Here is a 27306-nt window from a genome sequence, read left to right on the forward strand (position 1 = left end):
CCAGAATTTGCTGCTCCTCTAGCTAAGCCCTTACAGTTGCAACACCTGCAAATGGGACTAGATGGTCGGCATGAATGAGCTGAACAGAAGGGTCTGTTTCCATGCTGTACATGTCTAGGATTCTGTTGGATAGATGCCGTCCTGTAGAAAATTGCCCAGGTATGTCATATACATAAAAAGCAGGACAAATCCAACCCAGCCAATTACCACACCATTAGTCTACTCTCAATCATCAATAAAATGATGGAAGGTGCCATCAACAATGCTATTAAGCAGCACCTGCTCAGTGACACACAGTTTGGGTTCTGCCAGGGCCACTCAGCTCCTGACCTCATTAAGCCTTGGTTCAAACACGTACAAAGAGCTGAATTCCAGAGGTGAGGCGAGAATGACAGCCCTTGACATCAAAGCTGCATTTGACTAAGTGTGGCATCAAGGAGCCCCAGCAAAACTGCAATCAATGGGTACCAGGGGGAAAACTCTCCACTGGTTGGAGTCATACGTGGCAGATAGGAAGATGGTTGTGGTTGTTGGAGGTCAGTCATCTCAGCTTCAGGGTATCTCTGCAGGAGTTCCTCAGGGTAGTGTCCGAGCCCAATCATCTTCAGCTGCTTAATCAAAGACCTTCCCTCCATTATAAGATCAGAAGTGGGAATGTTCACTCATGTTTGCACAATGTTCAGCACCATTTGCAACTCCTCAGATACTGAAGCACTCCATGTTCAAATGCAACAAGATCTGGACAGTATCCAGACTTCGGTTGACAAGTTGCAAGTAATATTTGCGCCACACAAATGCCAGGCTATGACCATCACCAACAAGAGACAATCTAGCCACTACCCCTTGATATTCAATGGCATTACCATCACTGAATCCCCCACTATCAACATTTGATCATTGACCAGAAACTCAGCTGGACTCACCACACAAACACAATGGCCACAAGAGCAGGCCAGAGGCTAGGGAAACTGCATAAGTGATTAACTCACTTCCGGACCCTTCAAAGCCAGTCCACCATCTACAAGGGAGAAAAAGTGAGGAATGCAGATGCTGGAGAGTCAGTGTCAAAAAGTCTGGAGCTGGAAAAGCACAGCAGGTCAGGCAGCATCCGAGGGGCAGGAGAGTCAACATTTCAGGCATAGGCCCTTCCTGAAGGGCTTCTCAAGGAGAACGAGGGATGGGCAATAAATGGCCAGCCAGCAATGATCAAGCAAATAGATGAAGAGTACTTAATGTCTGATTTGTAATTGTATCTTGCAAACCTTCAGGCTTGACTGAAGTCCACATTACTGCTAGCTGTACAAACTTAACACTGGAATGATAACTGGCAATACACACACTCCTAACACACAGGTTAGTGCATCCCAGGAGTAATGCTTTATAGCCTAAATGGAGGAATTTCTCTACTGATGTTAATTAACTCTTTCAGGCGCTAATCATCTTCTGCCACACCAGGGGGCATTAAAGGGAGCGCTGCCGTCTCCCATACAAAAGGGGCTCTGGGTGTGTGGTTTCATTTATTCATCAGAGCACTCCTCCTGCCTCCATGAAAAGCTGTGGTCCAGGCTTCTTTCTGGAATCAGTCTCCTCAGCTGTCATACCTGCAGGATCAGATTGGCCCCAGCTCTCCACCTCAGCATCTCTGCCTTTTCCCAAGCAGCCCATTCCAGCGAGCAGCTACTTCTGTTACGCCAGGTTAAAATACAAAATCACAACTTCCTTTTTTTTGAGGACTCCAGGCTGCTATAGAGAGTACGGAATAAATGACGGCAGCGGATATTCTGAAGTGCTGGGCTTTCTACTGCTTTCTGTCTGTGACAGATACAGTAACGCAAGATGAAAATGGCCGAGGGGAACTGTAAGGTGATGCAGCTCAGAAGGGGGTGATGGAGCCCATCGTTCTTGATGGGTCGCTCATTGAAAGAGCCATCAAATTCATTCCACTCCAAGTGATACAAATTTTCCTCTCTCATGTCGATATATCTATCTCTTTTGAAGATTGTTATTGCATCTTCGAGATGATAGGATCGTGAGCTTTATTGGTAAGGGCACAGAGTACAAGAGCAAGGAGGTTACATATAAACCACAGGCTTGATCTCTAGAAGAATATGGAGTCCAATACAATTCTGAGTACTGCCCCTTGAGCAAGGATGTGAAGACATGAGGTGGGGAGGGTGGTGAAGCAAGATTCCCCATCATATTCCAGGGATGAGGAATGTCAGCTCCATGGAAGGAATGAAGGAGTTGGGAGTGCTCTCCTTGGATAAGAGATAATCAAGAAGCAATCTGATAGACGTGCTCTACATCATGAGGGGCCTGAACCGACGAGATGCAGAAAACAAGACAGTCCAGGAGAAGTAGTGGGCACAGATTTCAGGTGACTGGGTAAATGAAGCAGGGGTGACTCCAGGAGAAATGTTTTCACATAGATCCAGAACACGCTGCCCAAGAATATTTTGGAGGCAGTTTCAATCAAGAGGATTACAATCCGAGAAGCAAGAATTTGCAGGGTTATGGGGTAAAGGCAGTGGGGCGGAGGGTGGCGGGGGTGCTAAGTAACTTGGTCAAGCAAGAGCCAGTTCAGACATGATGGGCAGACTGGCCTCCTCCTGTGCTGTTAAAACTTCTGCTGTCGGGCTGCCACTACACTAGGAGTAATCCAAACACCTCAACAAAACTTCTCGTCTTTGTACAGGGGTGGTGCGGCTGGTGCCACTTGATACCATCTCCCCAGGCTCCAGCCCAAAGGTTCAGTCATCTTGGAAATCCAAATTCTGAAATGTACATTTCAGTCAAGTGCTTTCAAAGGTGGCCCCAGATTTCAAATGAGGTTCCTCCTTTTCCGGCTCCCGCCCAACCAAAACCAAAACCTGAAGAGAACTGGGCATACCACAGGTAATGAAAGCAGTTACATGTAACATAGCCTGCACATTGAAAGGTCAGTGTCCGAGTTTAACATCGTGAGGCTTTAAAATAAACCAATCCGTGTTATTAATAACTCCCAGATTGCTGAACTATGAGTGCATCAGTGAACATATAAAAAGAACCAATAACTTCCATCTAAATTACACTTATCATTTTGGGAGGGATTTTTCAGCTAGTCACTTGCTCTATTTTACTGTACAGCAGCCCATTGCTGATGTTCTTCAAACAGCTACCTGAATACCAGACTCTCGACTTTTTGTACACGTCTTTGATGTTTGAAATCCAAACTATTAGGTTAGCGTTACGACTCCAATAATAAAACACAATTGACTTGCAGTATACTTGTTGCAATGTTCCAAACCCAGTTTGCTACATAATGTCACTTTCTCAGTTCCATCTAGTTCTGAATTCGAACTAAAACGTTTCTCTCTCTCAGTTGTAGAAATTGAAGTGGACAACAGCACCCCTTCATGGGCCAGGTACATTTTGCATTCAACTACATTCCATTTGCCCTCATTTTCAAAGCTAAAATGTTAGGAAATTAATTCAATCCATACACATTGGCCTCAGACTTTGACTGAATCCTGGAGAATTAGTCCAAATGCCTGGATTACTAGGCCAGTGACAATTACATCATGCCTGTATGTAACAACCCAACCTGACAGCAAGACAATTAAATATAATGAAGTCCTCTTTATCATAAATTCCTATGCTCAGAATTATGGAGTCAATGGGCCGAATGGCCTTACTTCCACTCCTATGTCTTATGGTATAAATACACAAATCGCAAGGTAATAACACTTTTGCACCAACAGGGGAAAGAGGTTGGAGCACCTCAGATTTTCATAGACCTGTTCCTCAACTATAATGAAAGAAACCACAAAACTGTTCTCTTTCTGAAATTAGTTTTCACAAGATAGAAATAAATAATGACATTAAAATGTGGGTTGGATTATGTTGGCATGCCCTGATCTGGGCTGGCATCATCTCGCCCCAGTTCACCCAAAGACTACAGTAGGCTCGGACTCCTGCCTCTGGGTTTTACACATCAAAGCACACGGTACAAATGCCCGGCAGTATTCGAATGTATTAGTGGTCCAGACCCAGAGCACAATGTGGTATCTCTATAAATTTGGGGGCACACATCAGGAAATTAATGGACAGGAAGTGAAACAGCTGATCAAATGCAATTTCCTGTGTTCTGCCATTTCCGATATGTGTTTGAGTTGTACAAGACTGCTCATTGGGATCATCAATTCGGTAAATGAGTATAATTCTATGTCAGTACACTGATTGCACTTCAGAAGTTCTTCATTGCTGTAAGGCACTTTAGCATGTCCAATCATCATGAAAATTCCTATATAAACCCAAGGCTTCCTTTTCATTTATTACCTTCCTTAGCAATGAAAGTACACTCTGATAAATACCGTCATCAGTTTCTGTTCATTTTCTCAGGGATACGTGAGGCTACTTACATTGAGAGCACCCAAGAGTATGAGTGTGGGGCCGAGACCAATCGTGTATATGGACCGGAACATTACAGATACAATAAACAGTCTTATTCCATGAGGTTTCGGCAGAAGTATAAGTAAAACAGTGCAAACAATCACCACTACCCAGAGCAACAGTGAAAACAGTGGAGAGATGGTACCTGCAAAGAGCAGAAAAACTGTCAGTGAATGAATGTTAATAAATACAACAACATTAACATAACTCTAGTGGAACTCTGACAATACATCCTTGATGATCACCTTCCCCAATGCAGTAACTGGAATCATCTTTAATAAAGGGCCAGATTACTGTCAAGTTCACAGTGTGGCTAAAATAGTACAATAATTTTAGACAAGGGACAGACAAGTGATTAAACTCATAACAGAGATATATAGCATGGAAACAGACCCTTTGGTCAAACCAGTCCACACCAATCAACTAGTCCCACTTATAGGATTATAGATAGATTACATGGAAACAGGCCTGCAGGTCCAACTAACCCATGCTGACCAGATACCCTAATCTAATCTAGTCTCATTTCCCAGGACTTGGCCCATATCCTTTTAACCCCTTCCTATTCATATCCCCATCCAGATGCCTTTTAAATGCTGTAATTGTACCAGCCTCCACCACTTCCTCTGGCAGCTCATTCCACACACCACACCACCATCTGTGTGAAAAAGTTGCCCCATTAGGTCCCTTTTATATCTCTCCCCTCTCGCCCTAAACCTATGCCCTTTAGTTCTGGACTCCCCCTGCCCAGGGAAAAGACCTGTATATTTATCCTATTGGTCCATAACCGTCCAAACCTTTCCCATTCATGTACCTATCCAAATGTCTTTTAAATGTTGTAATTGTACTCGTATCTACCATTCCCTCCAGCAGTTCATTCCACATACAAATCACCCTCTGTGTTGAAAACGTTGCCTCTCATGCTCCTTTTACACCTTACTCATCTCACCCTAAAACTACGCCTCCTAGTTCTGAACTTCCCTACCCTAGGGAAAAGATCTTTGCTATTCACCTTTTCTATGCCCTTCATGATTTTACTAACCTCTGCGAGGTCATCCCTCCACCTGCTGTGCTTACTGTGAATGGTGTCACCCTAAAGGTCACGAATCATATTTGAGTAATTGATGTGGTCACCATTTGGTGACTGTTTTTATTTGTAGTTAACTCAAATTTCACCGTCTGGTGGGAATTGAACCCATACCCTCGAGAATTAGCCTGGGTCTCAGAATTATTAGTCCAGAGACATGAGCATGTCACCATCTCCTCTATAAGAATACAACCTGCAAATCACAGTCCACACTCTCTCTTCCCAGGTCAACCGAGGAAGTGGGCAATCACAGCGCACTAACCAAAGCAATCCATTTTGAAATGTACTTTCCAACTTACCCTCATCGCCATCATCCCCAAAGGGATAGAAAAGTGCGACGGCTAGGTTGATAAATACTGCAAAATTGAATGAAATGGTCCCCCACAGTGATATGTTCTTCGAGAACCAGAACAAGCCTGGATTATCTGAAGAAAGAAAGAAGGTAATGAGGAGTCCTTTCCAATCAAAATTCTTCTTCCGGGACAGAGGTGATGCTACACAATTCCACACATTATAGCTCCCAACACAATTGTTAGGGAATTTTCAACACAGAAAAAGGCCATTCAGCCCATCTGGTATATATTGTCCATATGAACCTCCACCCATCAGCCCCTATTGGCAAGTCTTCCTATTCCTTTCTGCCTCATATAAATACTCGCTGCTCTGACATTGTAACTGCATATGGTAGATACTCCCCCATTCTGGTCTCTGAGGACCGTTTCCTGTGAATTATTTTCCAGTGCTTATCAAAGGCCATAACGGAAATTTCTTAAAACATTAGCTAGGTTTCTAACTCTACAGACGTTGCTAGATCTGGTGTGTCGTTTCCACTATTCTCCATTTTTATTTCACATCTATGACCACAAATTGTAGATTCCAGAACAACTGGAAATATTATATCCAGGTCTGTCTGAACAAATGCCTTTCCAAATTGAAACATACCTATTGGGTCAGCAGTTCTTCTCCAGAGGGAGTGTGCTTTTTTTAAAATAAAATGTTTATGCTTTACGCACACACAATATACAGGTAAATACTGGACTGTCCTGAAGATAGACATGTTTAAGGAGGATTAGAGGATGGGATAACGGGTTGCTGGGTTGGTGGGGAGGTAAGGCAGGAGAAAAGGCAGATGATATTGCTGTCACATTTTTACAAAGTGGCATTATTTGTTACAACATCACTGCAGCCCCACAATGGCTGAACTAGCTAATATAAGGCTAGTAATCCTGAGAGAATTATTCATTCAGGAACTGAGCGGTAATATTGCTGTACAGAAGACAGGCTGTCGAACTCATCAGGACAAACACAAACATTTCAAATAATCAGAGCTGAAAAATATGCTGGAAAAACACAGCAGGCCAGGCAGCAACCGAGGAGTAGGAGAATCGACGTTTCGGGCATAAGCCCTTCTTCAGGGATTCCTGATGAAGGGCTTATGCCCGAAACGTCGATTCTCCTGCTCCTCGGATGCTGCCTGGCCTGCTGTGTTTTTCCAGCATCACACTTTTCAACTCTGGTCTCTAGCATCTGCACTCCTCACTTTCTCCCATTTCAAATAATCACAAGAGTTCACATTGTTAGCACTCTTCCAAACAGGGTTCTAACCACTTGCCCATCTTCCATGTTTGGCACAGAATAGGCCACATCAAAGCTGACCCTGATCAGATCCTCGTCCACTGTTTTTTTTGTGTAAACTCACAAATAGGCCTCGTTCAGGCCTACGTCATGCCTAATCTACCCTGCAAAGGGCAAAAGTGTCAAACAAATCGTACAGCAAACCTCAGCTCTTAGAAAATGCAAAAACAAAGTCTGACAAAAGAACGAATAAAGTTTGATGTGAAGGAGGATAGATGTGAAGTAATTTCTTGTCTAAAGCAGGAAATAATTTCTCCTTACTTGGTCACATTGACACACAAGGTGTGTTATGTCTCAAGATGGTATGCAGTTTACTTTTAAGAGACATGCACATCACTGTGTCAGAGCATGTGACCAGGGGATAGAAAGGTTCGAGTCCCCATCCTTATTGGAGCCATTTGAAGCATGACTTGCTGATGCAAGTGTGCTAATGTTTTAACTGATCAGCTGATGTTACCTAGTATGGTGACGAAACATCTGAACATGAACCTTCCAGCTCAGTGAGCAAACCTACATCCAGAACCTCAACCTGAGCTACAAATCTCCTCAAAACTCACAAACCATGGAAAATTCTTACTTCATACATTAGCTGCAGTATATATCAGGAACTGTAATAAACACTGTCAGTACCATGTTACCCATAACCCCCAGTTCTTATAGGAATGCCAAAATCAGGTACAAATACCACAAGTCACACGGGCTAATTAATAATTCCTTAAACAAGTCCGAGCAGATCCGAACCCGATTACTTACTTTTAATCTTCTTCTGCCAAATCATTTCATTGTAAAGGTCCTCAGTCTGTTGGAAGAAATCGTTGACTTTGCTGCCCTGCTCATCTCGCTCTGTGGTGTTAAACACCTTACACTTGGACTCGCGTGTGAGATATTCACAGATACTGGGCACAGGGAAGACTATTTTCTCCATGGTTCGGTCATGCCGCACGATCTGAGGATGGAAGGCAGAATCGGGTCAAGACTATTGCTCACGCTCTTCTCCGGTATAAATTGGTGCAAAGTAGCCACTGAATTCCCCGAGTGTGCAGCAACAGCACGGGGTTAAAACAACAGCAGGCAACTCACCCCTTGGCATGTGCACCATATCTGACCTTGCATTGGCACAGCAACTTTGAGGTGACTTGCAAGTAGATTAATTCAAAGTGAGAGTATAACCAGCTTTTGGGGAGGGGTGGGTGAAGGTGAGGGAGGATTGGAAGGGGATCCCCACCATGTTGTGTTTTATTTGGGGGGGAGGCGCTGGCCTTGTGGTAGTATCACTGGGTTCTTCACCTACAGAACCAGATAATGTTCCGGTGACCCGGTTTGAATCCCGCCACGGCAGATGGTGAAATTTGAATTCTATCAAAATCTGGAATCAATTGTATGGTCAATTGTATTGTATCAAATGATGGTCATGAATCCATTAGCAAGTGTCAGAAAAACCCATCTGGTTCACTAGTGTCCTTTAAGGAAGGAAACTGCCATCTTTACCTGGTCTGGTCTATATGTAACTCCAGACCCACAATAATGTGTTTGACTCTTAACTGCCTTCCCGGCAAAAAATGCTGCCTAGCCAGCAACATCCTCATCCCATGAATTAAAAAACATTACAATGCAGTACAGCCCCCTGCCCACAGTGTTGCCCCGCTCTGTGAAACCAATCTAAACCCCATCTAACCTACCACTATTCCAATCTCGTCCATATGCCTTTCCAATGATCATATAACTGCTCTTAAAGTTGGCAAGTCTACCACTGTTGCAGACAGTGCACTGTACTCCCCTACTACTCTGAGTAAAGAAACTACCTCTGACATCTGTCCTATAGCTATCACCCCTCAATTTAAAGTTGTGTCCCCTCGTGCTAGCCATCACCATACTTGGAAAAAGGCTCTCCCTGTCCACCCTATCTAACCCGCTGATTATCTTGTATGTCTCTATTCAGCCACCTCTCAACCTTCTTCTCTCTAACAAAAACAGCCTCAAGTCCCTCAACTTTCTTTCTAAGACCTTCCCTCCATACTTGGCAACATCAGAGTAAACCTCCTCTGCACCCTTTACAAAATTTCCACATCCTTCCGATAATGCGGTGACCAGAACTGTACGCAATACTCCAAGTGAGGCGGCACCAGAGTTTTGAAAAGCTGCAGCATGACCTTACGGTTCTGAAACGTGATCCCTCCACTAATAAAAGCTAACACACCATATGCCTTCTTAACCTATCAACCTGGGTGGCAACTTTGAAGGATCTATCTACATTGACACAGATCACTCTGCTCACCTACACTACCAAGAATCTTACCATTAGCCCAGTATTCTGTATTCCTGTTACTCCTTTCAAAGTGAATCGCCCCACACTTTACTGCATTAAACTCCATTTGCTACCTCTCTGCCCAGCTCTGCAGCTGATCTATGTCTCTGTGTAACCTACAACATCCTTCGGCACTATCCACAACTCCACCGACTTCAGTGTTGTCCGCTAATTTACTAACCCATCCTTCGACATCCTCATTCAGGTTGTTTATAAAAATAACAGCAGCTGTGGACCCAACACCGACCCTTGCGGTATACCATTAGTAACTGAACCCCACGATGAACATTTCCCCTTAACCACCACCTTCTATCTTCTTTCAGCTAGCCAATTTCTGATCCAAACCGCTAAATCATCCTCAATCCCATGCCTCCGTATTTTGTGCAATAGCCTACCACGGGCAACCTTATCAAACACTTTACTGAAATCCAAATACACCACATCAATGGCTTTACTCTCATCTACCTGTTTGATCAACTTCTCAAAAAACTCAATAAGGTTTGTGAGGCATGACCTACCCTTCACAAATCTGTGTTGACTATCCCTAATCAACTTATTCCTATCGAGATGATTATAAATCCTATTTCTTATAACCTTTCCCAACACTTTATTCACAACCGAAGTAAGGGCTCCCTGGTCTATAATTACCAGGATTGTCTCTACTCCCCTTCTTGAACAGGGGGATAACATTTACTATCCTCCAGTCTTCTGGCACTGTTCCTGTAGACAATGACAACATAAAGATCAAGGCCAAAGGCTCGGCAATCTCCTCCCTGGCTTCCCAGAGAATCCTAGGATAAATTCCATCAGGCCCAGGGGATTTATTTATTTTCACTTTCTGGAATTTCTAATGCCTCCTCCTTGTGAACCTCAATCCCATTTAGTCTAGTAGCCTGTTTCTCAGTATTCTCCTCGACAACATTGGCTTTTCCAGTGTACATACAGGTGAGAATCATCCATTTAGTGCTTCCCCTATCTCCTCGGACTCCATGTACAACTTCCCACTACTGTCCTTGATTGGCCCTAATCTTACTCTAGTCATTCTTTTATTCCAGAGACACCTACAGAAACAGTAAACATTTCCAGCCATGATTAATCTGTTAGATTCAGGTCATCGAGAGTAGGCAGCTATTCACATTCAGCTCAAAGTAATTTGGGAACTATGTAGTATGATAGTGACTATGTAGTAGTTAGATTGCCCTAAGCTGCTTTCCTTACCTGGTCTGATCTCTAGCTTGTATCAGTGAGCTGGGCTTATAACTAGCCTTGAAATTTCCCGAATATGTCCCACCACTCAGCAGCGAGAGGTGAACAATAAGTACAGGTCTTGCTAGTGACATCCCTATCCCAAGAGTGAATTTTAAAAGAATGTATATGTCACCCTCAATCATTTGCTTTGGTTTGACATTTGCTTATGGCTCATGGTTATCCCATTCTTTAGCATATTAGTTGCAGAAAGTGCTGCCATTTCTAGAGTTAATTTGGATGGAGTCAAATTAGGAGGTTTCCTTTAATTAGGACATAGCCGAGACTCGGAGCACTGATAGTTACTGGGCTGGATAACTGACTGATGGGGGAGTTTAAAATTGGTCACTTTGTGTGGAAGATGCTTTGTTCCACTGACTGATTTCTTGAGTAAATTGCATGTCAATTTCAATACATGGTGAATGATTCGATCTGCTGTTACTTGGAGTCTCATTGGACTGAGCCTACTAGGGACAGACTGCTGGTCTTGGTTTATTTCATGTCCAGGAATAAAATGAGACTCTCCAAGTGTGAACATTGTAAGTGTGGCAGCTGGAAAATTTGTACACCTTTATAATGTTTGATGACATTAGCAACTCAGTTAACTATTGAAATCAGAGGTTTAAGAACATGCTTCTGAGAAGTCTTATGCCCTCATTGGGGCTGTCATCTGTATCTACCACATTTCCCACACTTGTGTTCTCATCCCTTGCCCTCCTTTACTATTGGGTTCTCCATGTTTTCACCTTCCACGACACCAGTCTCCGTAACCATGGAATCATAGACTCATGCAGCACGGAAACAGACCCTTCAGTCCAACTCACCCATGCTGAGTAGACATCCCAACCTGACCTAGTCCCATTTGGCCCATATCCCTCTAAACCTTTCATATTCATATACCTGTCCAGATTCCTTTCAGATTCCTGAAGAAGGGCTTATGCCCGAAACGTTGATTCTCCTGCTCCTTGGATGCTGCCTGACCTGCTGCGCTTTTCCAGCAACACATTTTTACGCTCAGATTCCTTTTCAATGTTGTTATTGTGCCAGCCTCAACCGCTTCCTCTCGCAGCTCGGTCCATACACCAACCAACCACTGCGTGAAAACATTACTCCTCAGGCCTTTTTTAAATCTTTCCCTTCTCACCCTAAGTCTATGCCCCCTAGTTTTGGAGTCTTCCACTTGACTATTCACTCTATCCATGCCCCTCATGATTTTATAAGGTCACCCCTCAGCCTCCGATGCTCCAGTGAAAAAAGCCCCGGCCTACTCAGCCTCTCCCTATAGCTCAAACCCTGGCCAACATCCTTGTAAATCTTTTCTGCACTTTTTCAAGTTTAACGACATATTTCCTATGGAAAGGCGACCAGAATTGAACACTGTTCCAAAAGTGGCCTCACCAATGTCCTGTATAGCCGCAACGTGACGTCTGAAATCTGATGCTTAATGTTCTGACCAATGAAGGCATGTGTACCAAATGCTGCCTTCACCATCCTGTCTAACTGCGACTGCACTTTCAAGGAACTACATACCTGCACCCCAGTGAATCATTTACTATGATTTCCATCTCCTTTAATTTGATACCACGACTAAATACACCTTCTGTTTAGTGGACAGTGAAAAAGGTTATCTCAGAGTATAACAGGACCTTGATCAGATGGGCCAATGGGCCGAAGAGTGGCAGATGGAATGCAGAATCACTGAATCCCTATGGAAGTGAGGAAGCAGGCCATTTGACCCTTCTCGCTCACACCGACCCTCTGAAGAGTAACCCACCCTGACCCACCCTATCCCTGTAACCCTGCATTTTCCGTGGCTAACCCACTTAGTCTGCATTATGGACAATTTTTCCATGGCCAGTCCATCTAACCTGCACATCTTTGGACTATGGGACTATGATGAAGGGCTTATGCCCGAAACGTCGAATTTCCTGTTCCTTGATGCTGCCTGACCTGCTGCGCTTTTTCAGCAACACATTTTCAACTATGGGAGGAAACTGGAGCACCCAGAGGAAACCCACGCAGACTCAGGAAGAATGTGCAAACTTCACACAGGCAGTTACCCAAGGCTGGAATCGAACCCGGGTCCCTCACTCTGTGAGGGACCTCAGCACCAGCTGAGCCTCCGTATTTAGATAAAGCTCCTTGCCCCACTGTTGCTCCCTATGGCTTGGTCTTTCAATCTGCTCTGACGTCCACCCTATCGCAGACCTCCCTCCAGTCCTTCACCCACTTCGCCCTTGGTCACAGCTGATCATACTTTAAACCTCTCCCGTTCTGATCAAAGACTGCAGGGCTGAAACATTAACTTGGTTTTCACTCTCCATGGATGCTGCCAGACCCCTATATGAAAAAAAAACATTCGTTCTACAGGATGGTCTTATAGGGATGGTGTGTTAGTAAACCATAACAAAAGGCGAGTCAGCATTTCCTGTTCCCTTGCAGATCCATCCACATAAAGCTTCACCTCCCACAGCACTAAGGACCAACCCACAATGTGGGTTGTCAAACTGTATAGTAAGTGACGGTTATAGTTGGACACTCGTGTTATTTTCAATACCTGGCTTTTCATATGGAAGCTGATTAAGTAAAGGTTATCAATGGTAATGAACTTACAGGAATCCAGGATGATCACATTTCTGTATTTTGTTTTAAACATGCAAAATGCCCTCAGTCACTTCAGGGATATTGGTATATGGAGTACAATCCCTGTACCAAATTGGTCTCCTTATTTTAGGAAGAATGCAAGCGTGTTGGAAACAGTTCAGACAAGATGTACATCCCTGCAATGAGAAGGCTGCCTAATGTGGAAAGATTGAACAGACTGGGCTTGTAGCTGCTGACGTTTAGGAGAGCGAGGCAACTTGATTTAAATGTGTAAGATCCAAGGGGTCTTGACAGTGGCTCAGTGATTAGCACTGCTGCCTCACAGCACCAGGGACCTGGGTTCAATTCCAGCCTCAGGTGACTGTGTGGGGTTTGCACATTCTCCGGGTGTCTGCGTGGGTTTCCTCCACGTGCTCTAGTTTCCTCCCACAATCCAAAGATGTGCAAATTAGGTGAATTGGCCATGTTAAACTGCCCGTAGTGTTCTGGGATGTGTAGGACAGGTGCATTAGTCAGGGGTAAATGTAGAGTAATAGAGTAGGGGAACAGGTCTGGGTGGGTTACTCTTCGGAGGGTCAGTGTGGACTTGTTGGGCCAAATGGCCTGTTTCCAAACTGTAGGGATTCTATGATTCTAATAAATATGGACAGTTTTACAGCATGGAAACAGACCCTTTGGTCTAACCAGTCCATGCTGAACATAGTCCCAAATCAAATTAGTCTCACCTGCCTGCTCCTGGCCCATATCCCTCCAAACACATCCTACTCACATACTCATCTAAGTGTCATTTAAACATTGTCACTGCATCTGCATCCACCACTTCCTCAAAGTTCATTCCACACACTGACCACCCTCTGCATAAAACAAATTATGCCTCATGTCTTCTTTAAATCTCTCTCCTTTTATCATAAAAATATGCCCCCTAATCTTGTAATCACCTATCCTAGGGAAAAGACACCTACCATTGATTCTATCTATTCCCCTCATAATTTTATAAACCTCTATAAAGTCACTCCTCAACCTCTTACTCTCCAGTGAAAAATGTCCCAGCCTTTCTTTATAACTTAAACCTTCCATACCCAGCAATCTTGTGGTAAATCTCTTCAGAATCCTCTCTAGCTTCATAATATCCTTCTTATAACAGGGCAACCAGAACTCAACACAGTACTCCAGAAGAGGCCTCACCAATGTGTGATGTAACCTCAACATGACTTCCCAACTCCTCTCCTCAAAGAATGAAGGCAAGTGTACCAAACATTTTCTAAACCATCCTGTCTACATATGACATAAACTTCAAAGAATTAAGCATATGAACCCCTTGGTGTCTCTGTTCTACACTACCACCTAGGGCCCTAATAATAACTGCATAAGTTTTGATAAGCTTGAGAGAGAATCTATAACTCGGCGTCACTGATCATGAATAAGGACATCACCCAATTAAGATAGAAGCAATTGTTTTTCTTTTTAGAGAGGGCTGAGTTTCTTTGGAAGGCTCTTCCTCAAAAAGTGACAAAAGCAGAGTCTTTGAATATTTTTAAAGCGAAGGTAGATAGGTTCTGGATAAATGGAGGAGAGAGGGGGTGAAAGGTTACAAGGCAGGAATGTGGAATCATCATATCAGCCATGATCTTGTTGAATGACAAAACAGGCCCGATGGGTCAAATGGGCTACTTCTGCTCTTAATTCATGAGAAGGTGTAACAATAAGCTTGAGGGACAATTGAGCAGGATCATAATGAATGGAGGCACACTTTGGGAATGAATTCCAGTGAGTCAAATCCAACAGCTCAGTATTCAATGGTTCAACAGGTGAAGAACTGAGCCCACAAAAGGTTAAATAAATCTGGAACTGACATCCAGTTTCAGTGACCATGATGCCAATCGCAGTGAGAACACAATGTTCTTTTGGGAAGGAAACGGCTGTCCTTATCCAGTCTGGTCCATATGTGACTCCAGTCCCATAGCAACATGGCTGACTCCCAACTGCTCTCTGAAATGCCTGGCAGTGCCAGGGCAATTAGGTCTCCAGAGGCCTTGCCAGCAACGCCCCCAGCCCATTGGGGGGGGGGGGGGGGGGGGGGGGGGGAACGGAAATAGAGGAGAAACTCTGACAGGGCATTTCGAAATGGAGAAGGTCTCCCATCAATATATTACAAACATTCTTTCAATAAAACAAGCGGAAGATTAAAAAAAAAGCCCAACCACCGATCTCCCATAGATGCCCCCAACTTTGGCTTGACCCAAAGATTCTACGGCATCTATCAGCCTGGGTTTAAACATGTAGCAAGGTTGTGGACCCCAGTCCCACTCCACAGACCCAAGTAACTACTTCTGATTAACACTTCACAGAATCCCCACTACGGTCATAGAGATGTACAGCATGGAAACAGACCCTTCGGTCCAACCCGTCCATGCCGACCAGATATCCCAACCCAATCTAGTTCCACCTGCCAGCGCCCGGCCCATATCCCTCCAAACTCTTCCTATTCATATACCCATCCAAATGCCTCTTAAAATGTTGCAATTGTACCAGCCTCCACCACATCCTCTGGCAACTCATTATACACGTACCACCCTCTGGTGTGAAAAAGTAGCCCCTTAGGTCTCTTTTATATCTTTTCCCTCTCACCCTAAACCTATGCCCTCTAGTTCTGGGCTCCCTGACCCCAGGGAAAAGATTTTGTCTATTTATCCTATCCATGCCCCTCAATTTCGTAAACCTCCAAAGATCACCCCTCAACATCCGACGCTCCAGGGAAAACAGCTGAGCAGGAACAGACCATTCAGCCCATCAAGTGTGCACCAACCCTCCAATCAGCATCCAACACAGACTCAGATCCACCCTACAATCCCCACGGCCTAGTTAACCGACACATCTTAGAGGACTATGGGAGGAAACTGGAGCACCCAGCAGGAGAACGTGCAAACTCTACACAGCCATCCAAGATTGGAATCGAACCTGGGTCCCTGGGGTTGTGAGGCAGCAGTGCTAATTATTGTGTCACTATGCCACCTGACTTCAGCGTAGTACTGAAGGAGTGTAGCACTTTCAGAGGAGCTCTCTCTTGGATGACGTTTCTACTGAAGGCCCCGTCAGGTTAACACAAAGTCTGAACTGTAGGGTGGTTCACCCTTGTTCCTGCCCAGTATTCATTTTCAACTTCACATCACTCACCACAATTATCTGGCCACTATCTCATCGCTGTGTGTAGGCAAGTTATGTTTCTGACAGTATGGCAGTAACTTGACATCAAAAGCATTTCATTGGCTGGGGAATATTTTCAGATCATGAAAAAATGCTGAACACTTGCAAATTGTTTCTTGGCAATTTTCGAGAACTCTTCCCATCTGAAGTTGGTATGTAGTTTACGGCCACTGTTGTTATAATAATGAGCCTTTAATGGTGCTCTCACACTCTCAGTGTAACTGAGGGAGATGTTATAAACAATGACTGCTCAAACGAGCAGCGAATTATCACAATTGTTTCTTTGTCTTGTCAGTGTAAAAGCTTTCTTTCAAAAGCATCTGACAGTGAGATCAGAATGCTCTTTCTGAGCTATTGAGAGACTGACTCAGAGTTAAAGGGAACTGCCAGCCCCATTTCCAGATGCAGAGCCATTGTAACTGGAATGTTATGTACTATATCTTCTCCAGTTTATGCAAATACTCAATGCCAATCACCTGACACAGCAGATCATAGAATCCCTAGAGTGTGGAAACAGGCCCTTTGGCCCAACAAGTCCATTCTGGCCCTCCAAACTGTAACCCACCAGACCCATTCCCCTACCCTATTACTCAACATTTACCCGTGACTATTGCATCTAACCTACACATCCCTGAGCACTATGGGCAATTTAACATGGCCAATTCACCTAACCCGGACATCTTTGGATATTGGGAGGAAACCCATGCAGACATGGGGAGAATGTGCAAACTCCACACAGACAGTCACCTGAGGCTGGAATTGAACCCTAGTCCCTGGTGCTGTGAGGCAGCAGTGCCAACCACTGTGCCACCGTGCTGTCATGTTTGAAGCTGACTGCAACAAGAAACTCAACATAGAGAAACATCGGTCCAGAGGAATTAGATTAGATTAGATTCGATTCGATTCGATTACTTACAGTGTGGAAACAGGCCCTTCAGCCCAACAAGTCCACACCAACCCGCTGAAGCGCACCCACCCAGACCCATTCCCCTACATTTACCCCTTCACCTAACACTACGGGTAATTTAGCATGGCCAATTCACCTAACCTGCACATTTTTTTTGGACTGTGGGAGGAAACCGGAGCGCCCGGAAGAAACCCAAACAGACACGGGGAGTTTGCACAGTCAGTCGCTTGAGGCGGGAATTGAACCCGGGTCTCTGGCGCTGTGAGGCAGCAGTGCTAACCACTGTGCCACCGTGCCGCCCACTAATGCTTTTTGTAAGCTTGAGTCTCAGAGGTTCACAAACCCTAAAGTGAATGGGATTTATTCTCTTTACCAGCAGGTACTGAGTGACTTTACCAGAGAGCTATTCCTCCAGCAAAGCACTAAAGAGGTCAACAGCTTCTACTTGTAGTTAACTCTACTTTATTACACACACACCCATAAGTTGAGGCCATTCAGCCCTCTGTTGTCCGTGTTTGCTCTTTGAAAGTTTTCCAACTAGCCCCAATTGCAATTTTCTCCTGCTCAAGTAAATGCCCCTTTCAAAAGTTATTGCTGAACTCGTTTCCATTAGCCACTCTGGAAGTGCACTCCAATTCATCATCACTCACTGGGCAAAACAAAATCTAATTATGCACTGGCTCCTTTTCCAATCTGGTGACTGATATTGCTGCCAGTGATATAGTTTCTCTGAATGTTCTCTGTCAAAAGCCCCATCTTGTGGTAAATGTACCAATGCTCCCCATGCTGGGGTATGCTCTAAGGAGAAACTAACTAGTCACCTCACCTAACCAATAGTACTCAGGTACTATTCAAACAAAACACATCCTTAAATGCTCCAATACTTGGCCATCCTTCGGAAAGTGGGATTTAGAAGGGGATATCAAACTGCACTGTTTCAGAATTGCTTTGGCTCAAACCACTGGCCTCCCTGTTCCTAGGACTCTTGAATCCTCATACCAGAATGGATCACCTCTCGTTTCTCGGTGATAGAGATGTCTATCGATTCCATTAACTTGTCTGAATGTTTTTTTGCAGTCAATGCAACCCTACATTTACAATATTGTCTTGTCGTCTGCAAGTTATAAAATTATTATCTGTACAATTCAAGAGCCTTCAGATACTGAAACACCATAATCCAAATACAGCAAGACCTGGACAGTATCCGGGCTTGGGCAGACAAGTGGCAAGTAACATGCATGCCAAACAAAAGCCTGACAATGACCATCTCCAATTGGAGGGAATCCAACCACGGCCCTTTGCCATTCAATGGAGTTAATGTCACTGAGTCTCCCATTATCAACATCATAGGGGTTATCATCGACCAGAAACACCAATGGATATACATGCCAGGGCTACAGGAATCCTGCAGTGAGTGATTCCTCAAACCCTGGCCATCATCTACAAGGCATTAGTCAGGAGTGGGATGGAATACTTCCCACTTGCCGGGATGGATGCAGCTCCAACAACATTCAAGAAGCTTGACACCATCCAGGACAAATCAGTGTGTCCTATCCACACGATGCACTACATAACGTGCCCCAAGACTCCTTAAACAGCACCCTCCAAACTCATGACCACTACCACCAAGACAAACAAGGGCAGCAGATACTTGGGAACTACTGCACTTGGAAATATATCCCCATTCCTTCAGTGTCACGGAGTTAAAATCCAGGAATTCCATCCCTAAGGGCATTGTTGGTCAACCTACAGCTAATGGACTGTAGCAGTTCAAGAAGACAGCTCACCCCCACCTTCTCAAGGGGCAATTCAGGACAGACAGTAAATGTTCTCCCAGCCAGCAAGACCTACATCCCATGAGTCAATAAAAAAAGCCCAAAGTCCAGACTGGTTAGCAAGGTTAGATCTTATGGAATACATGGAGAACTAGCCATTTAGATACAGAAGTGGCTCAAAGCTAGAAGGCAGAGGGTTGTTTTTCAGACTGGAGGCCCATAACCAGTGGAGTGCCACAAGGATCGGGGCTGGGTCCACTACTTTTCATCATTTATATGAATGATTTGGATGCAAGCATAAAAGGAATAGTTAGTAAGTTTGCAGATGACACCAAAATTGGAGGTGTAGTGGACAGCGAAGAGGGTTACCTCAGATTACAACGGGATCTTAACTAAGATGGGCCTATGGGCTGAGAAGTGGCAGATGGAGTTTAATTCAGATAAATGAGAGGTGCTGCATTATGGGAAAGCAAATCTGAGCAGGACTTATACACTTAATGGTAAGGTCCTGGGGAGTGTTGAACAAAGAGACCTTGGAGTGCAGATTCATAGCTCCTTGAAAGTGGAGTCGCAGATAGATAGGATAGTGAAGAAGGCATTTGGTATGCTTTCCTTTATTGGTCAGAGTATTGAGTACAGGAGTTGGGAGGTCATGATGCAGCTGTACAGGACATTGGTTAGGCCACTGTTGGAATATTGCGTGCAATTCTGGTCTCCTTCCTATCGGAAAGATGTAGTGAAACTTGAAAGGGTTCAGAAAAGATTTACAAGGATGTTGCCAGGGTTGGAGGATCTGAGCTATAGGGAGAGAGGTTGAATAGGCTGGGGATGTTTTCCCTGTAGCGTCAGAGGCTGAGGGGTGACCTTAAAGAGGTTTATAAAATCATGAGGGGCCTGGATAGGGTAAATAGGCAAGTAGGCCCCTCTTCCCTGGGGCGGGGGAATCCAGAACTCGAGGGCATAGGTTTAGGGTGAGAGGGGAAAGATATATAAGAGAGCTAGGGGGCAACTTTTTCACACAGAGGCTGGTATGTGTATGGAATGAAATGAACTGCCAGAGGAAGTGGTGGAGGCTGGTACAATTGCAACATTTAAAAGGCACCTGGATGGGTATATGAATAGGAAGGGTTTGGATGGATATGGGCCGGGTGCTGGCAGGTGGGACTAGATTGGGTTGGGATATCTGGTTGGCATGGACAAATTGGACTGAAGGGTCTGTTTCCATGCTGTACATCTCTATGACTTTATGACATTAACCTACATCCAAGACGTTTCATTGTAATATGAAGATACATATTTTTGAACAGGTTTCAAATCCAGACTTTCAGGTGAGAGCTTTAAGTCAGCCATAACACATAAAACACCCATTCCACTAATGACACAATCAATTTACACCCATTTAACCATTAATTTATCCATCTCTATTCCCTCTCTCCGAAAGATCTCATGTACCCCACCCCGTCAGACCTGAATAGCTGATTATAGGCAAAACCTCCAAACCCTTTGAACTCAGTCCAGTTCCCAATCTGACCGGATAATTCTCCATCCAAAACATGCCTCAAGGAAAAGCAGCATTTCTGAACTTTATGAATTAAAGACTTTCCCTCATTCCTCTACAAAGATAGAACAATGTCTTGCCTTCAGTAAACGTGAGCTCATCCAAAACTCTTGGTAATGGTGTCCTCCCTTTCCTCAAGTACCTTTCACCTATTACCCCTGTGCTCCCTAGCCCATTTTGGTGCCAATTATGCAACACCTTGAATTTAAAATTCAGGAATTTAAGAAAATCTCCATGCTCATTCCCTTCCTTGGTTCTGCAATGCCTTCCGACCCCACAATAGATCAGCGCTAACTCTAGCCCCTCGAGTGTCCCTGTGATCAATTCTGTGTACATGTGCACGTGCGCAGGGTGAGCACGTGTGGTGGGTGTGTGGGTGGGTGTGTGTGTAATATGTAACATTGCGGTGTGGGTCAGCATTCTGCGACATCGCTAACATTTAAGTAACAGAGTTTGCTACATTTCACTGTTGCAAAGCATTCGTTATGTTCAAATCTGCCTGTCGTGAGGACAAGGGTTTCAGTAGGTGACCAACTGTTTGAAAGTTGAATTGCAGTGCTGTCAGCATACCTCAATCTGCGCAGTGTGATTAGCATAATATGTCACAGCTTCATTGCCTTTGTCCTGAGGCTCTGAACCTGGTTTGAGCTTCTGTTGCAGCAGCTTGTTGTGTTGTGAAAGCTGGAGAAATAAAAACCAAAATGATATCAGCAGCTTGTAAAAATCGATAATCAAACAACGACAGAATTTGTTATTGCACAACAGCTGACTATTCAGCCCTTCCAGATCTCCGAGCACTATTCCCGTCTCCTCACTGTCACCCTGCAAGGTCGACTTTGCCACCGAATATTCTGATTTCCTGTGTCTAAAGTAAATTGAGGGGCGGTTGATCTCACACATGGCAGAAACACATCATATTTTGAACACAGGTGTGTTGCCTGCTCTTTTCTCAGCTGACATCTTAGTATAATGCTGAGGAAGCGCTCTACTGCTGGAGGAACCACCTCTCACATAAAGCCCTGAATCAAGTTTCCTCCCACAGTCCAAAGGTGCAAGCAGATGGGACTAGTTTAGCTTGGGATTATAGTCGGCATGGACTAGTTGGACCGAAGGGTCTGTTTCCATGCTGTATGACTCTATGTACAGGTTAGGTGGATTGACCATGGGAAATGCAGGGTTACAGGGATAGTATTGGAGGGCGAGTCTGGGTGGGATGCTCTTCACAGAGTTAGTGTGGACCGATGGGCCAAACGGCCTGCACCCACACCTTAGGGATTCTATGATTCTGTAAAGGTCCTTGAGTTGAAATTCCAAGACTGATCTGTCAGCTCAGCTGAACATAAAAGGGCACGTGGGACTATTGAAGAGGAGCCGAGAGAGAACCCTTGATGCCCTGGCCGTCCTTACTCTCTTGAATAAATCCAACGAAACAGGCTAAGTTGGTCAGCCATTTCTGCCGATTATGGGATCTCTCTGTGCACAATTTGGCAGCTGTGTTTTCCTACTGAAGGACAGTGGCCACACCTCAAAGGGTTTCATTACTGGCTGTGGAATCATGTGAGCTGCCTTGAGATGTAATGGATGTAACAGCGCAGTGTCCAGGCTGTGGTGGTGAGGCAGGGACATTTTGGATAAATAATCCTGAGGATGGTGCTCAATTATCACTCCTACTGGGGATTCAGACATCAAGACAGTAAATGTGGCGCTTGAAGCTGCTGGATTGTCATTTAAAACAAATAGATGACCGGTATTCTCCAGGGAAGGAAACCTCCCATTCTTGGGTCTTTGAATCGGATTCTGACTATTCAATACTTGCTGTTTTTGTGAGGAAGTCTCTCAGCTGCTCCCAGAAAATATTCAACATGGTTCATGGTAGAAAGACCATTAGGGGTTCAGGAACATCATTCTCCCAGGTAGACAGGGAAATTAAGAAGGTGTTTAGCATGCTTGCCTTCATTGCCCAGATCTTTTGAGCATTGGAGTTGGTACATCATTTTAAGGTTGTACAGGACATTGGTGAGGCCTCTTCTGGAGTACTGTGTGCAGTTCTGGTCGCCCTGTTACTCAGCTGTTCACAAAAGATCTACCAGGATGTTACTGGGAATGCAGTGCTTGAATTTTAAGGAGAGGCTGGGATTTTTTTCTCACTGGAACGTAGATGACCTTCTAGAGGTTTCTAAAATCCCAAGTGGTGAATGACATATGTCTTTTCACTACAGTGGTAGATTTCAAGGGGGCATATTTTTTAAAAAGGTGGGAGGAGACATGATTCAAAAAGGACAGGAAGGAGCAACTTGTCTTTTTATGCAGAGAGTGGTTTGTATAAAGAATGAACTGTCAGAGGAAATGGTGGATGCAAGTACACACAGCATTGGGAGGGATATGAACCAAGCGCAGGCAGGTGGGACTAGCTTAGTTTGAGATTATGGACAGCATGGACTGGTTGGACCGAAGGGTCTATTTCCATGCTGTAGGACTGAGAGTCCACAATCTCCCAGGGAAACGAGGGACGGGCAGTAAATGCTAGTCTTGCCAGTGAGACCTACATCCCAAGTCAGAATTCAGGAACCTGCTGAAAAATAATCATTGTACCATCATTACGAGCATCTCACTTCTCTGCAGAATCAGGAAGATAAGATTTTGGCCTGGTTTACAACTGCATTTGTTGTTACAATTCTTCTAAACCTGAGCCTGGTCATCTCAGGCCTCTTTTTTTAAAAAAAACAAACAAAAATGTAACGGCTATTGAGGAACCGGAATGGCAACCTGTTGCTGAACAGGGAAACAGAGCTCGAACAGAAAATGGCTGGTTCAACTCATTTTTGGAACCACGTCCAAAACCATGAGAACACCACCAAATATGAAGGCCAGCCAGATATTAACACTCTGCAGGTGTACATTTTTACATAAAGCCTCCCTGATGTTTTACACAAAACGGATATGATAAAAAGATGCCATGCCATCTCCCACCTGTATTGTCAATATGTAACTGAGCTCTGGTCTAGAGATTCGATCACAGATTCTAGCTGACACTCCAGTGCAGTACTGCAGGACCTCTGGCCAGTCATAGGCTGCTGACTTTCAGGTGTGACATTAGACTAAGATCTTGCCAGCCCTCTCAGGTGAAAGAGATTGAGGCTTGCATTTTTGGGATCACAGCGTGTCCCAATGGCTGATTAAATTAAGTCATTATTGTCATGTATGAGATGCAAGGGATAATTCCCTTACAGTGTCACTGGGAGATTTAGAATCATAACATCCCTACAGTCCCACCCAAACCCCTGCCCCATCCCTGTAATCCTACATTCCTGGACAATACTGGTCAATTTAGCATTGATAAATCCATCTAATTTGCACTTTTTTGGACTGTGGGAGGAAACCCATGCAGACATGGGGAGAATGTGCAAACTCCAGACAGTCACCAGAGGCTGGGATTGAACTTGGGTACCTGGCACAGTGAGGTAGCAGTGCTAACCGCTGAGGCACCAAGGCAGCCCATTTACACTAACCTGAGATGATAGGGCCTTGTTTTAACAATGCATCTGAATGATGGATATAAAAGGTTGTTTTAAAACTTCCTCTGATTGCAACATTAGAGATTTCTCCTCAGTGGTCAGGTCGCTATTTATCCCTGAACTAACAAGTAAAGTCAATTAAAATAAAAGTACAACAGATGCTGGAAATCTGAAACCAATAGGTAGTGCAGGGTCTGGCAGCATCCATGGAGAAAGAAACAGTTGATCCTTCAAATTCTTTTATGCCTCTTCTTTGGAACTGAAGGCTAGTATTGAACTTAAAACTCAGTGCCTCTCTCCACAGAGACTGCCAGATATGCTCAGTTTTTCCAACAATTTCTGTTTTTAATTCCTGAACTTCAGTTCTGAGGAAGGTTACTCAACCCCAAAATGTTAACTCTGATTGCTCTCCTAAGACACTAACAGACCTGCTGAGTTTTTCCAACAACTTCTGTTTTCGCAACTAATCAAATGCCGTCTGCAATCTAGCTGGTGTGTTTCCTATATAACAACGGCACCTGCTTTATTTCAGTGGCTGAAAGGGTTGTGGGATGTTGCAGAGGCATTATGTATTCATCTCTTTGTAAATATACTGTTCATGACAATTAAAAGCTGGTTATTTGATATCCACCATGGAGAAACGTGCAGAAAGAGATGCCATTTCATCTGATACAACCCAAGATTTTCAAAGGGATATATGATTGAGAAAACATTTAGCTGTAAATACTCTTAATTTATCAACTTACCTGATGAGCTAATATATAAATGTTATGGCCAACATCCTTCGGTGAGATACATTCCTCTGAAGTTTCGTCGTTATCAACCTCCTCACCTTGACTGTAAGCATTCTTTATAACATCAACCTTAAAAAGAAAAGGCATTCAGTTTTGCACAGTGAAAGCTCCTTAAGGTGGTGCATTAGTGTACAGACAACAGGAAGACAGATTGTTATAAAATTGCTTCATGCTATGCAATGTCAAGTGTGTCCCCCAGTCAAGTGCTGGGAAGCATGGCTAATTTCTCTGAGAGTATGTCTCAACAAATTTTGGGCATGGCTCAAATGGCCAAGGTCCCAGTGAATTGAATTGAATTTATTGTCATGTGTACTGAGGGACAGTGAAAAGCTTTGTCTTGCAAGCAATACAGGCAATTCAGAGTTAAATAGCATAGATAAGTAAATAATAGGTAAACTACGGCAAAAACCAAAACACAGGTACAGACGAATATAAAGAGTTTGAGAGTCCATTCAGTACTCTAACAACAGTAGTGGAGAAACTGTTTCGAAACCAGCTGGTGCGTGTGTTCAGGCTTCTCCCCGATGGTAGAGGTTGTAGAAAAACATTGCCACAGGGGGATGGATCTTTGAGAATGCTGGTGGTCTTTCCCTGACAGCGGGCCTGGTAGATGGATTCTATAGATGGGAGGTTGGCCTTTGTGATTCTCTGGGCCGAGTTAACCGCTCTCTGTAACCGTGCAGCAGCGAGAAAACATTTCCAACCAGCAGCTTCCCCATCCACCATATCTTATCCTTTCCATTGTTGCTTTGTGGGGTGTGAGTAAGGGCAGCATTTGTGGCCCATCTCTTCATCAGAGTGGAAGTTCATGTGACAGTTAAGAGCCTGTCACACTGCTGAGTGTATAAAGTCATGTGGAGGCCAGACAGGGGAAGGGCTGGCAGAGTGGTACATTTATTAGGATTTTTACAATAACTCGACAATAGTTTTTCATTTGCGCATGGGATGTGGGCGTTGCTGGCAAGATCAGCATTTATGGCCCATCTTGATTTGCCCAGAGGGCAGTTAAGAGTCAATCACACTGTCGTCGGTCTGCAGTCAGACCAGATTATAGGGGAGACAGTTTCCTTCCCTAAAGCACAATAGTGAATCAGATGGGCTTTTACAATAATGGACAAAAGTTAAATACGTGCCATTGGCCTAACGTTTTATTTAGGATTTTTATTGAATTCAAATCTCACATCTGCCATGGGATTCAAACACATGTACCCAGAACATTAACCCGGTATTCTGGACTGTTAGCCCAGTCTTATCCCAGATTTATTAATTGAAACTAAATTTCACTCTGGCTAATAAAATCTGAACAATAGTCTTGTGACATCCTTTAAAAGGTCACTTTGGAAATAGTTTCAAAACATGTACTTTTTAAATGAACAATTTGACAAAAATCCAAGTCAAGATCTGAACTCATTCATTTAGACGGACAGACAGTAAAAATCAGGGCCTGTTATAACCTGTAAGTTGTAACAATCCATCTAATTTGCTTTGGGATGATCGAAAGACAAATAATAATTGGACATTGCTGCTTGGGGAAAAATAGATCTCTGCAAAGCTGTTGTGAGTTGGAGCTACATTAGTGAATAATACAATGAAAAAAATTCAGCATAACATTTTCAGTTTCTTACCAATTCTTTAGGTCGCATGTTGTATAGAATTCTTTCTGCATTTTCACTATCGTGTCTGCTTTCCATGATGGCAAGTAAAAGCTTAGAAGCATTGTTCTGTTTTATTACAAACAAACACAAGACATTCATTAGAACAACACCAGGCAATGTATTACCGGCACGTCAGATCCCTGAATAACGTGTGATGTGATAGAGCAGCTTTCTCATTGAAACATGGTCACATTAAGCTGCAGAGTTTCTTTAACAACAGAACAGACATATCTTAAACAAAGGATGATAACAAAACTGACTAAATGCAAAACACAATTTGAAAGATTTTAAAACACACAGCAAAACAAAGTCAAAATCCCATTTTCCAACATTATCAAATCTGGAGAAATTGCCTCCGTCAGATCTCGAAGTTTGATTTTAACTGATTCTCTGCAGTTCCTTGCTGTGAACCGTGAATACACACAAAACCGAGAGCTTGGATGTTCTCAGCTTCTAAAAACCTGCAGATTTTTAACCAAATACTCCTGCTCTGGAAACTTCACAAAGTAAATTTTTCTACTCGAACTGTGCTTTCCCCCAAACTGTTCTTTACTCATTTCTCGGAGAGAAATTGTATTTACTTCTAACCTCAGG

General features: G+C 43.9%; 1 protein-coding gene across 2 annotated transcripts in view; it reads right to left on the reverse strand.

Annotated features, from left to right (window-relative positions):
• The window catches only part of itpr2 (inositol 1,4,5-trisphosphate receptor, type 2), a 266776-nt gene that overhangs the window by 42970 nt on the left and 196500 nt on the right, over positions 1-27306 (reverse strand). For both annotated transcript variants that reach the window (XM_060843021.1, XM_060843020.1), the window contains 6 exons: positions 26683-26778; positions 25010-25126; positions 21319-21429; positions 7904-8096; positions 5815-5940; positions 4401-4576 (listed from right to left, as the gene is read on the reverse strand). In XM_060843021.1, the coding sequence (XP_060699004.1) occupies positions 4401-4576; positions 5815-5940; positions 7904-8096; positions 21319-21429; positions 25010-25126; positions 26683-26778 (819 nt within the window). The remainder of the gene's footprint in view (positions 1-4400; positions 4577-5814; positions 5941-7903; positions 8097-21318; positions 21430-25009; positions 25127-26682; positions 26779-27306) is intronic.

The sequence above is a fragment of the Hemiscyllium ocellatum genome, chromosome 23 (assembly GCF_020745735.1).
Source record: "Hemiscyllium ocellatum isolate sHemOce1 chromosome 23, sHemOce1.pat.X.cur, whole genome shotgun sequence".
Taxonomy (NCBI): Eukaryota; Metazoa; Chordata; class Chondrichthyes; order Orectolobiformes; family Hemiscylliidae; genus Hemiscyllium; species Hemiscyllium ocellatum.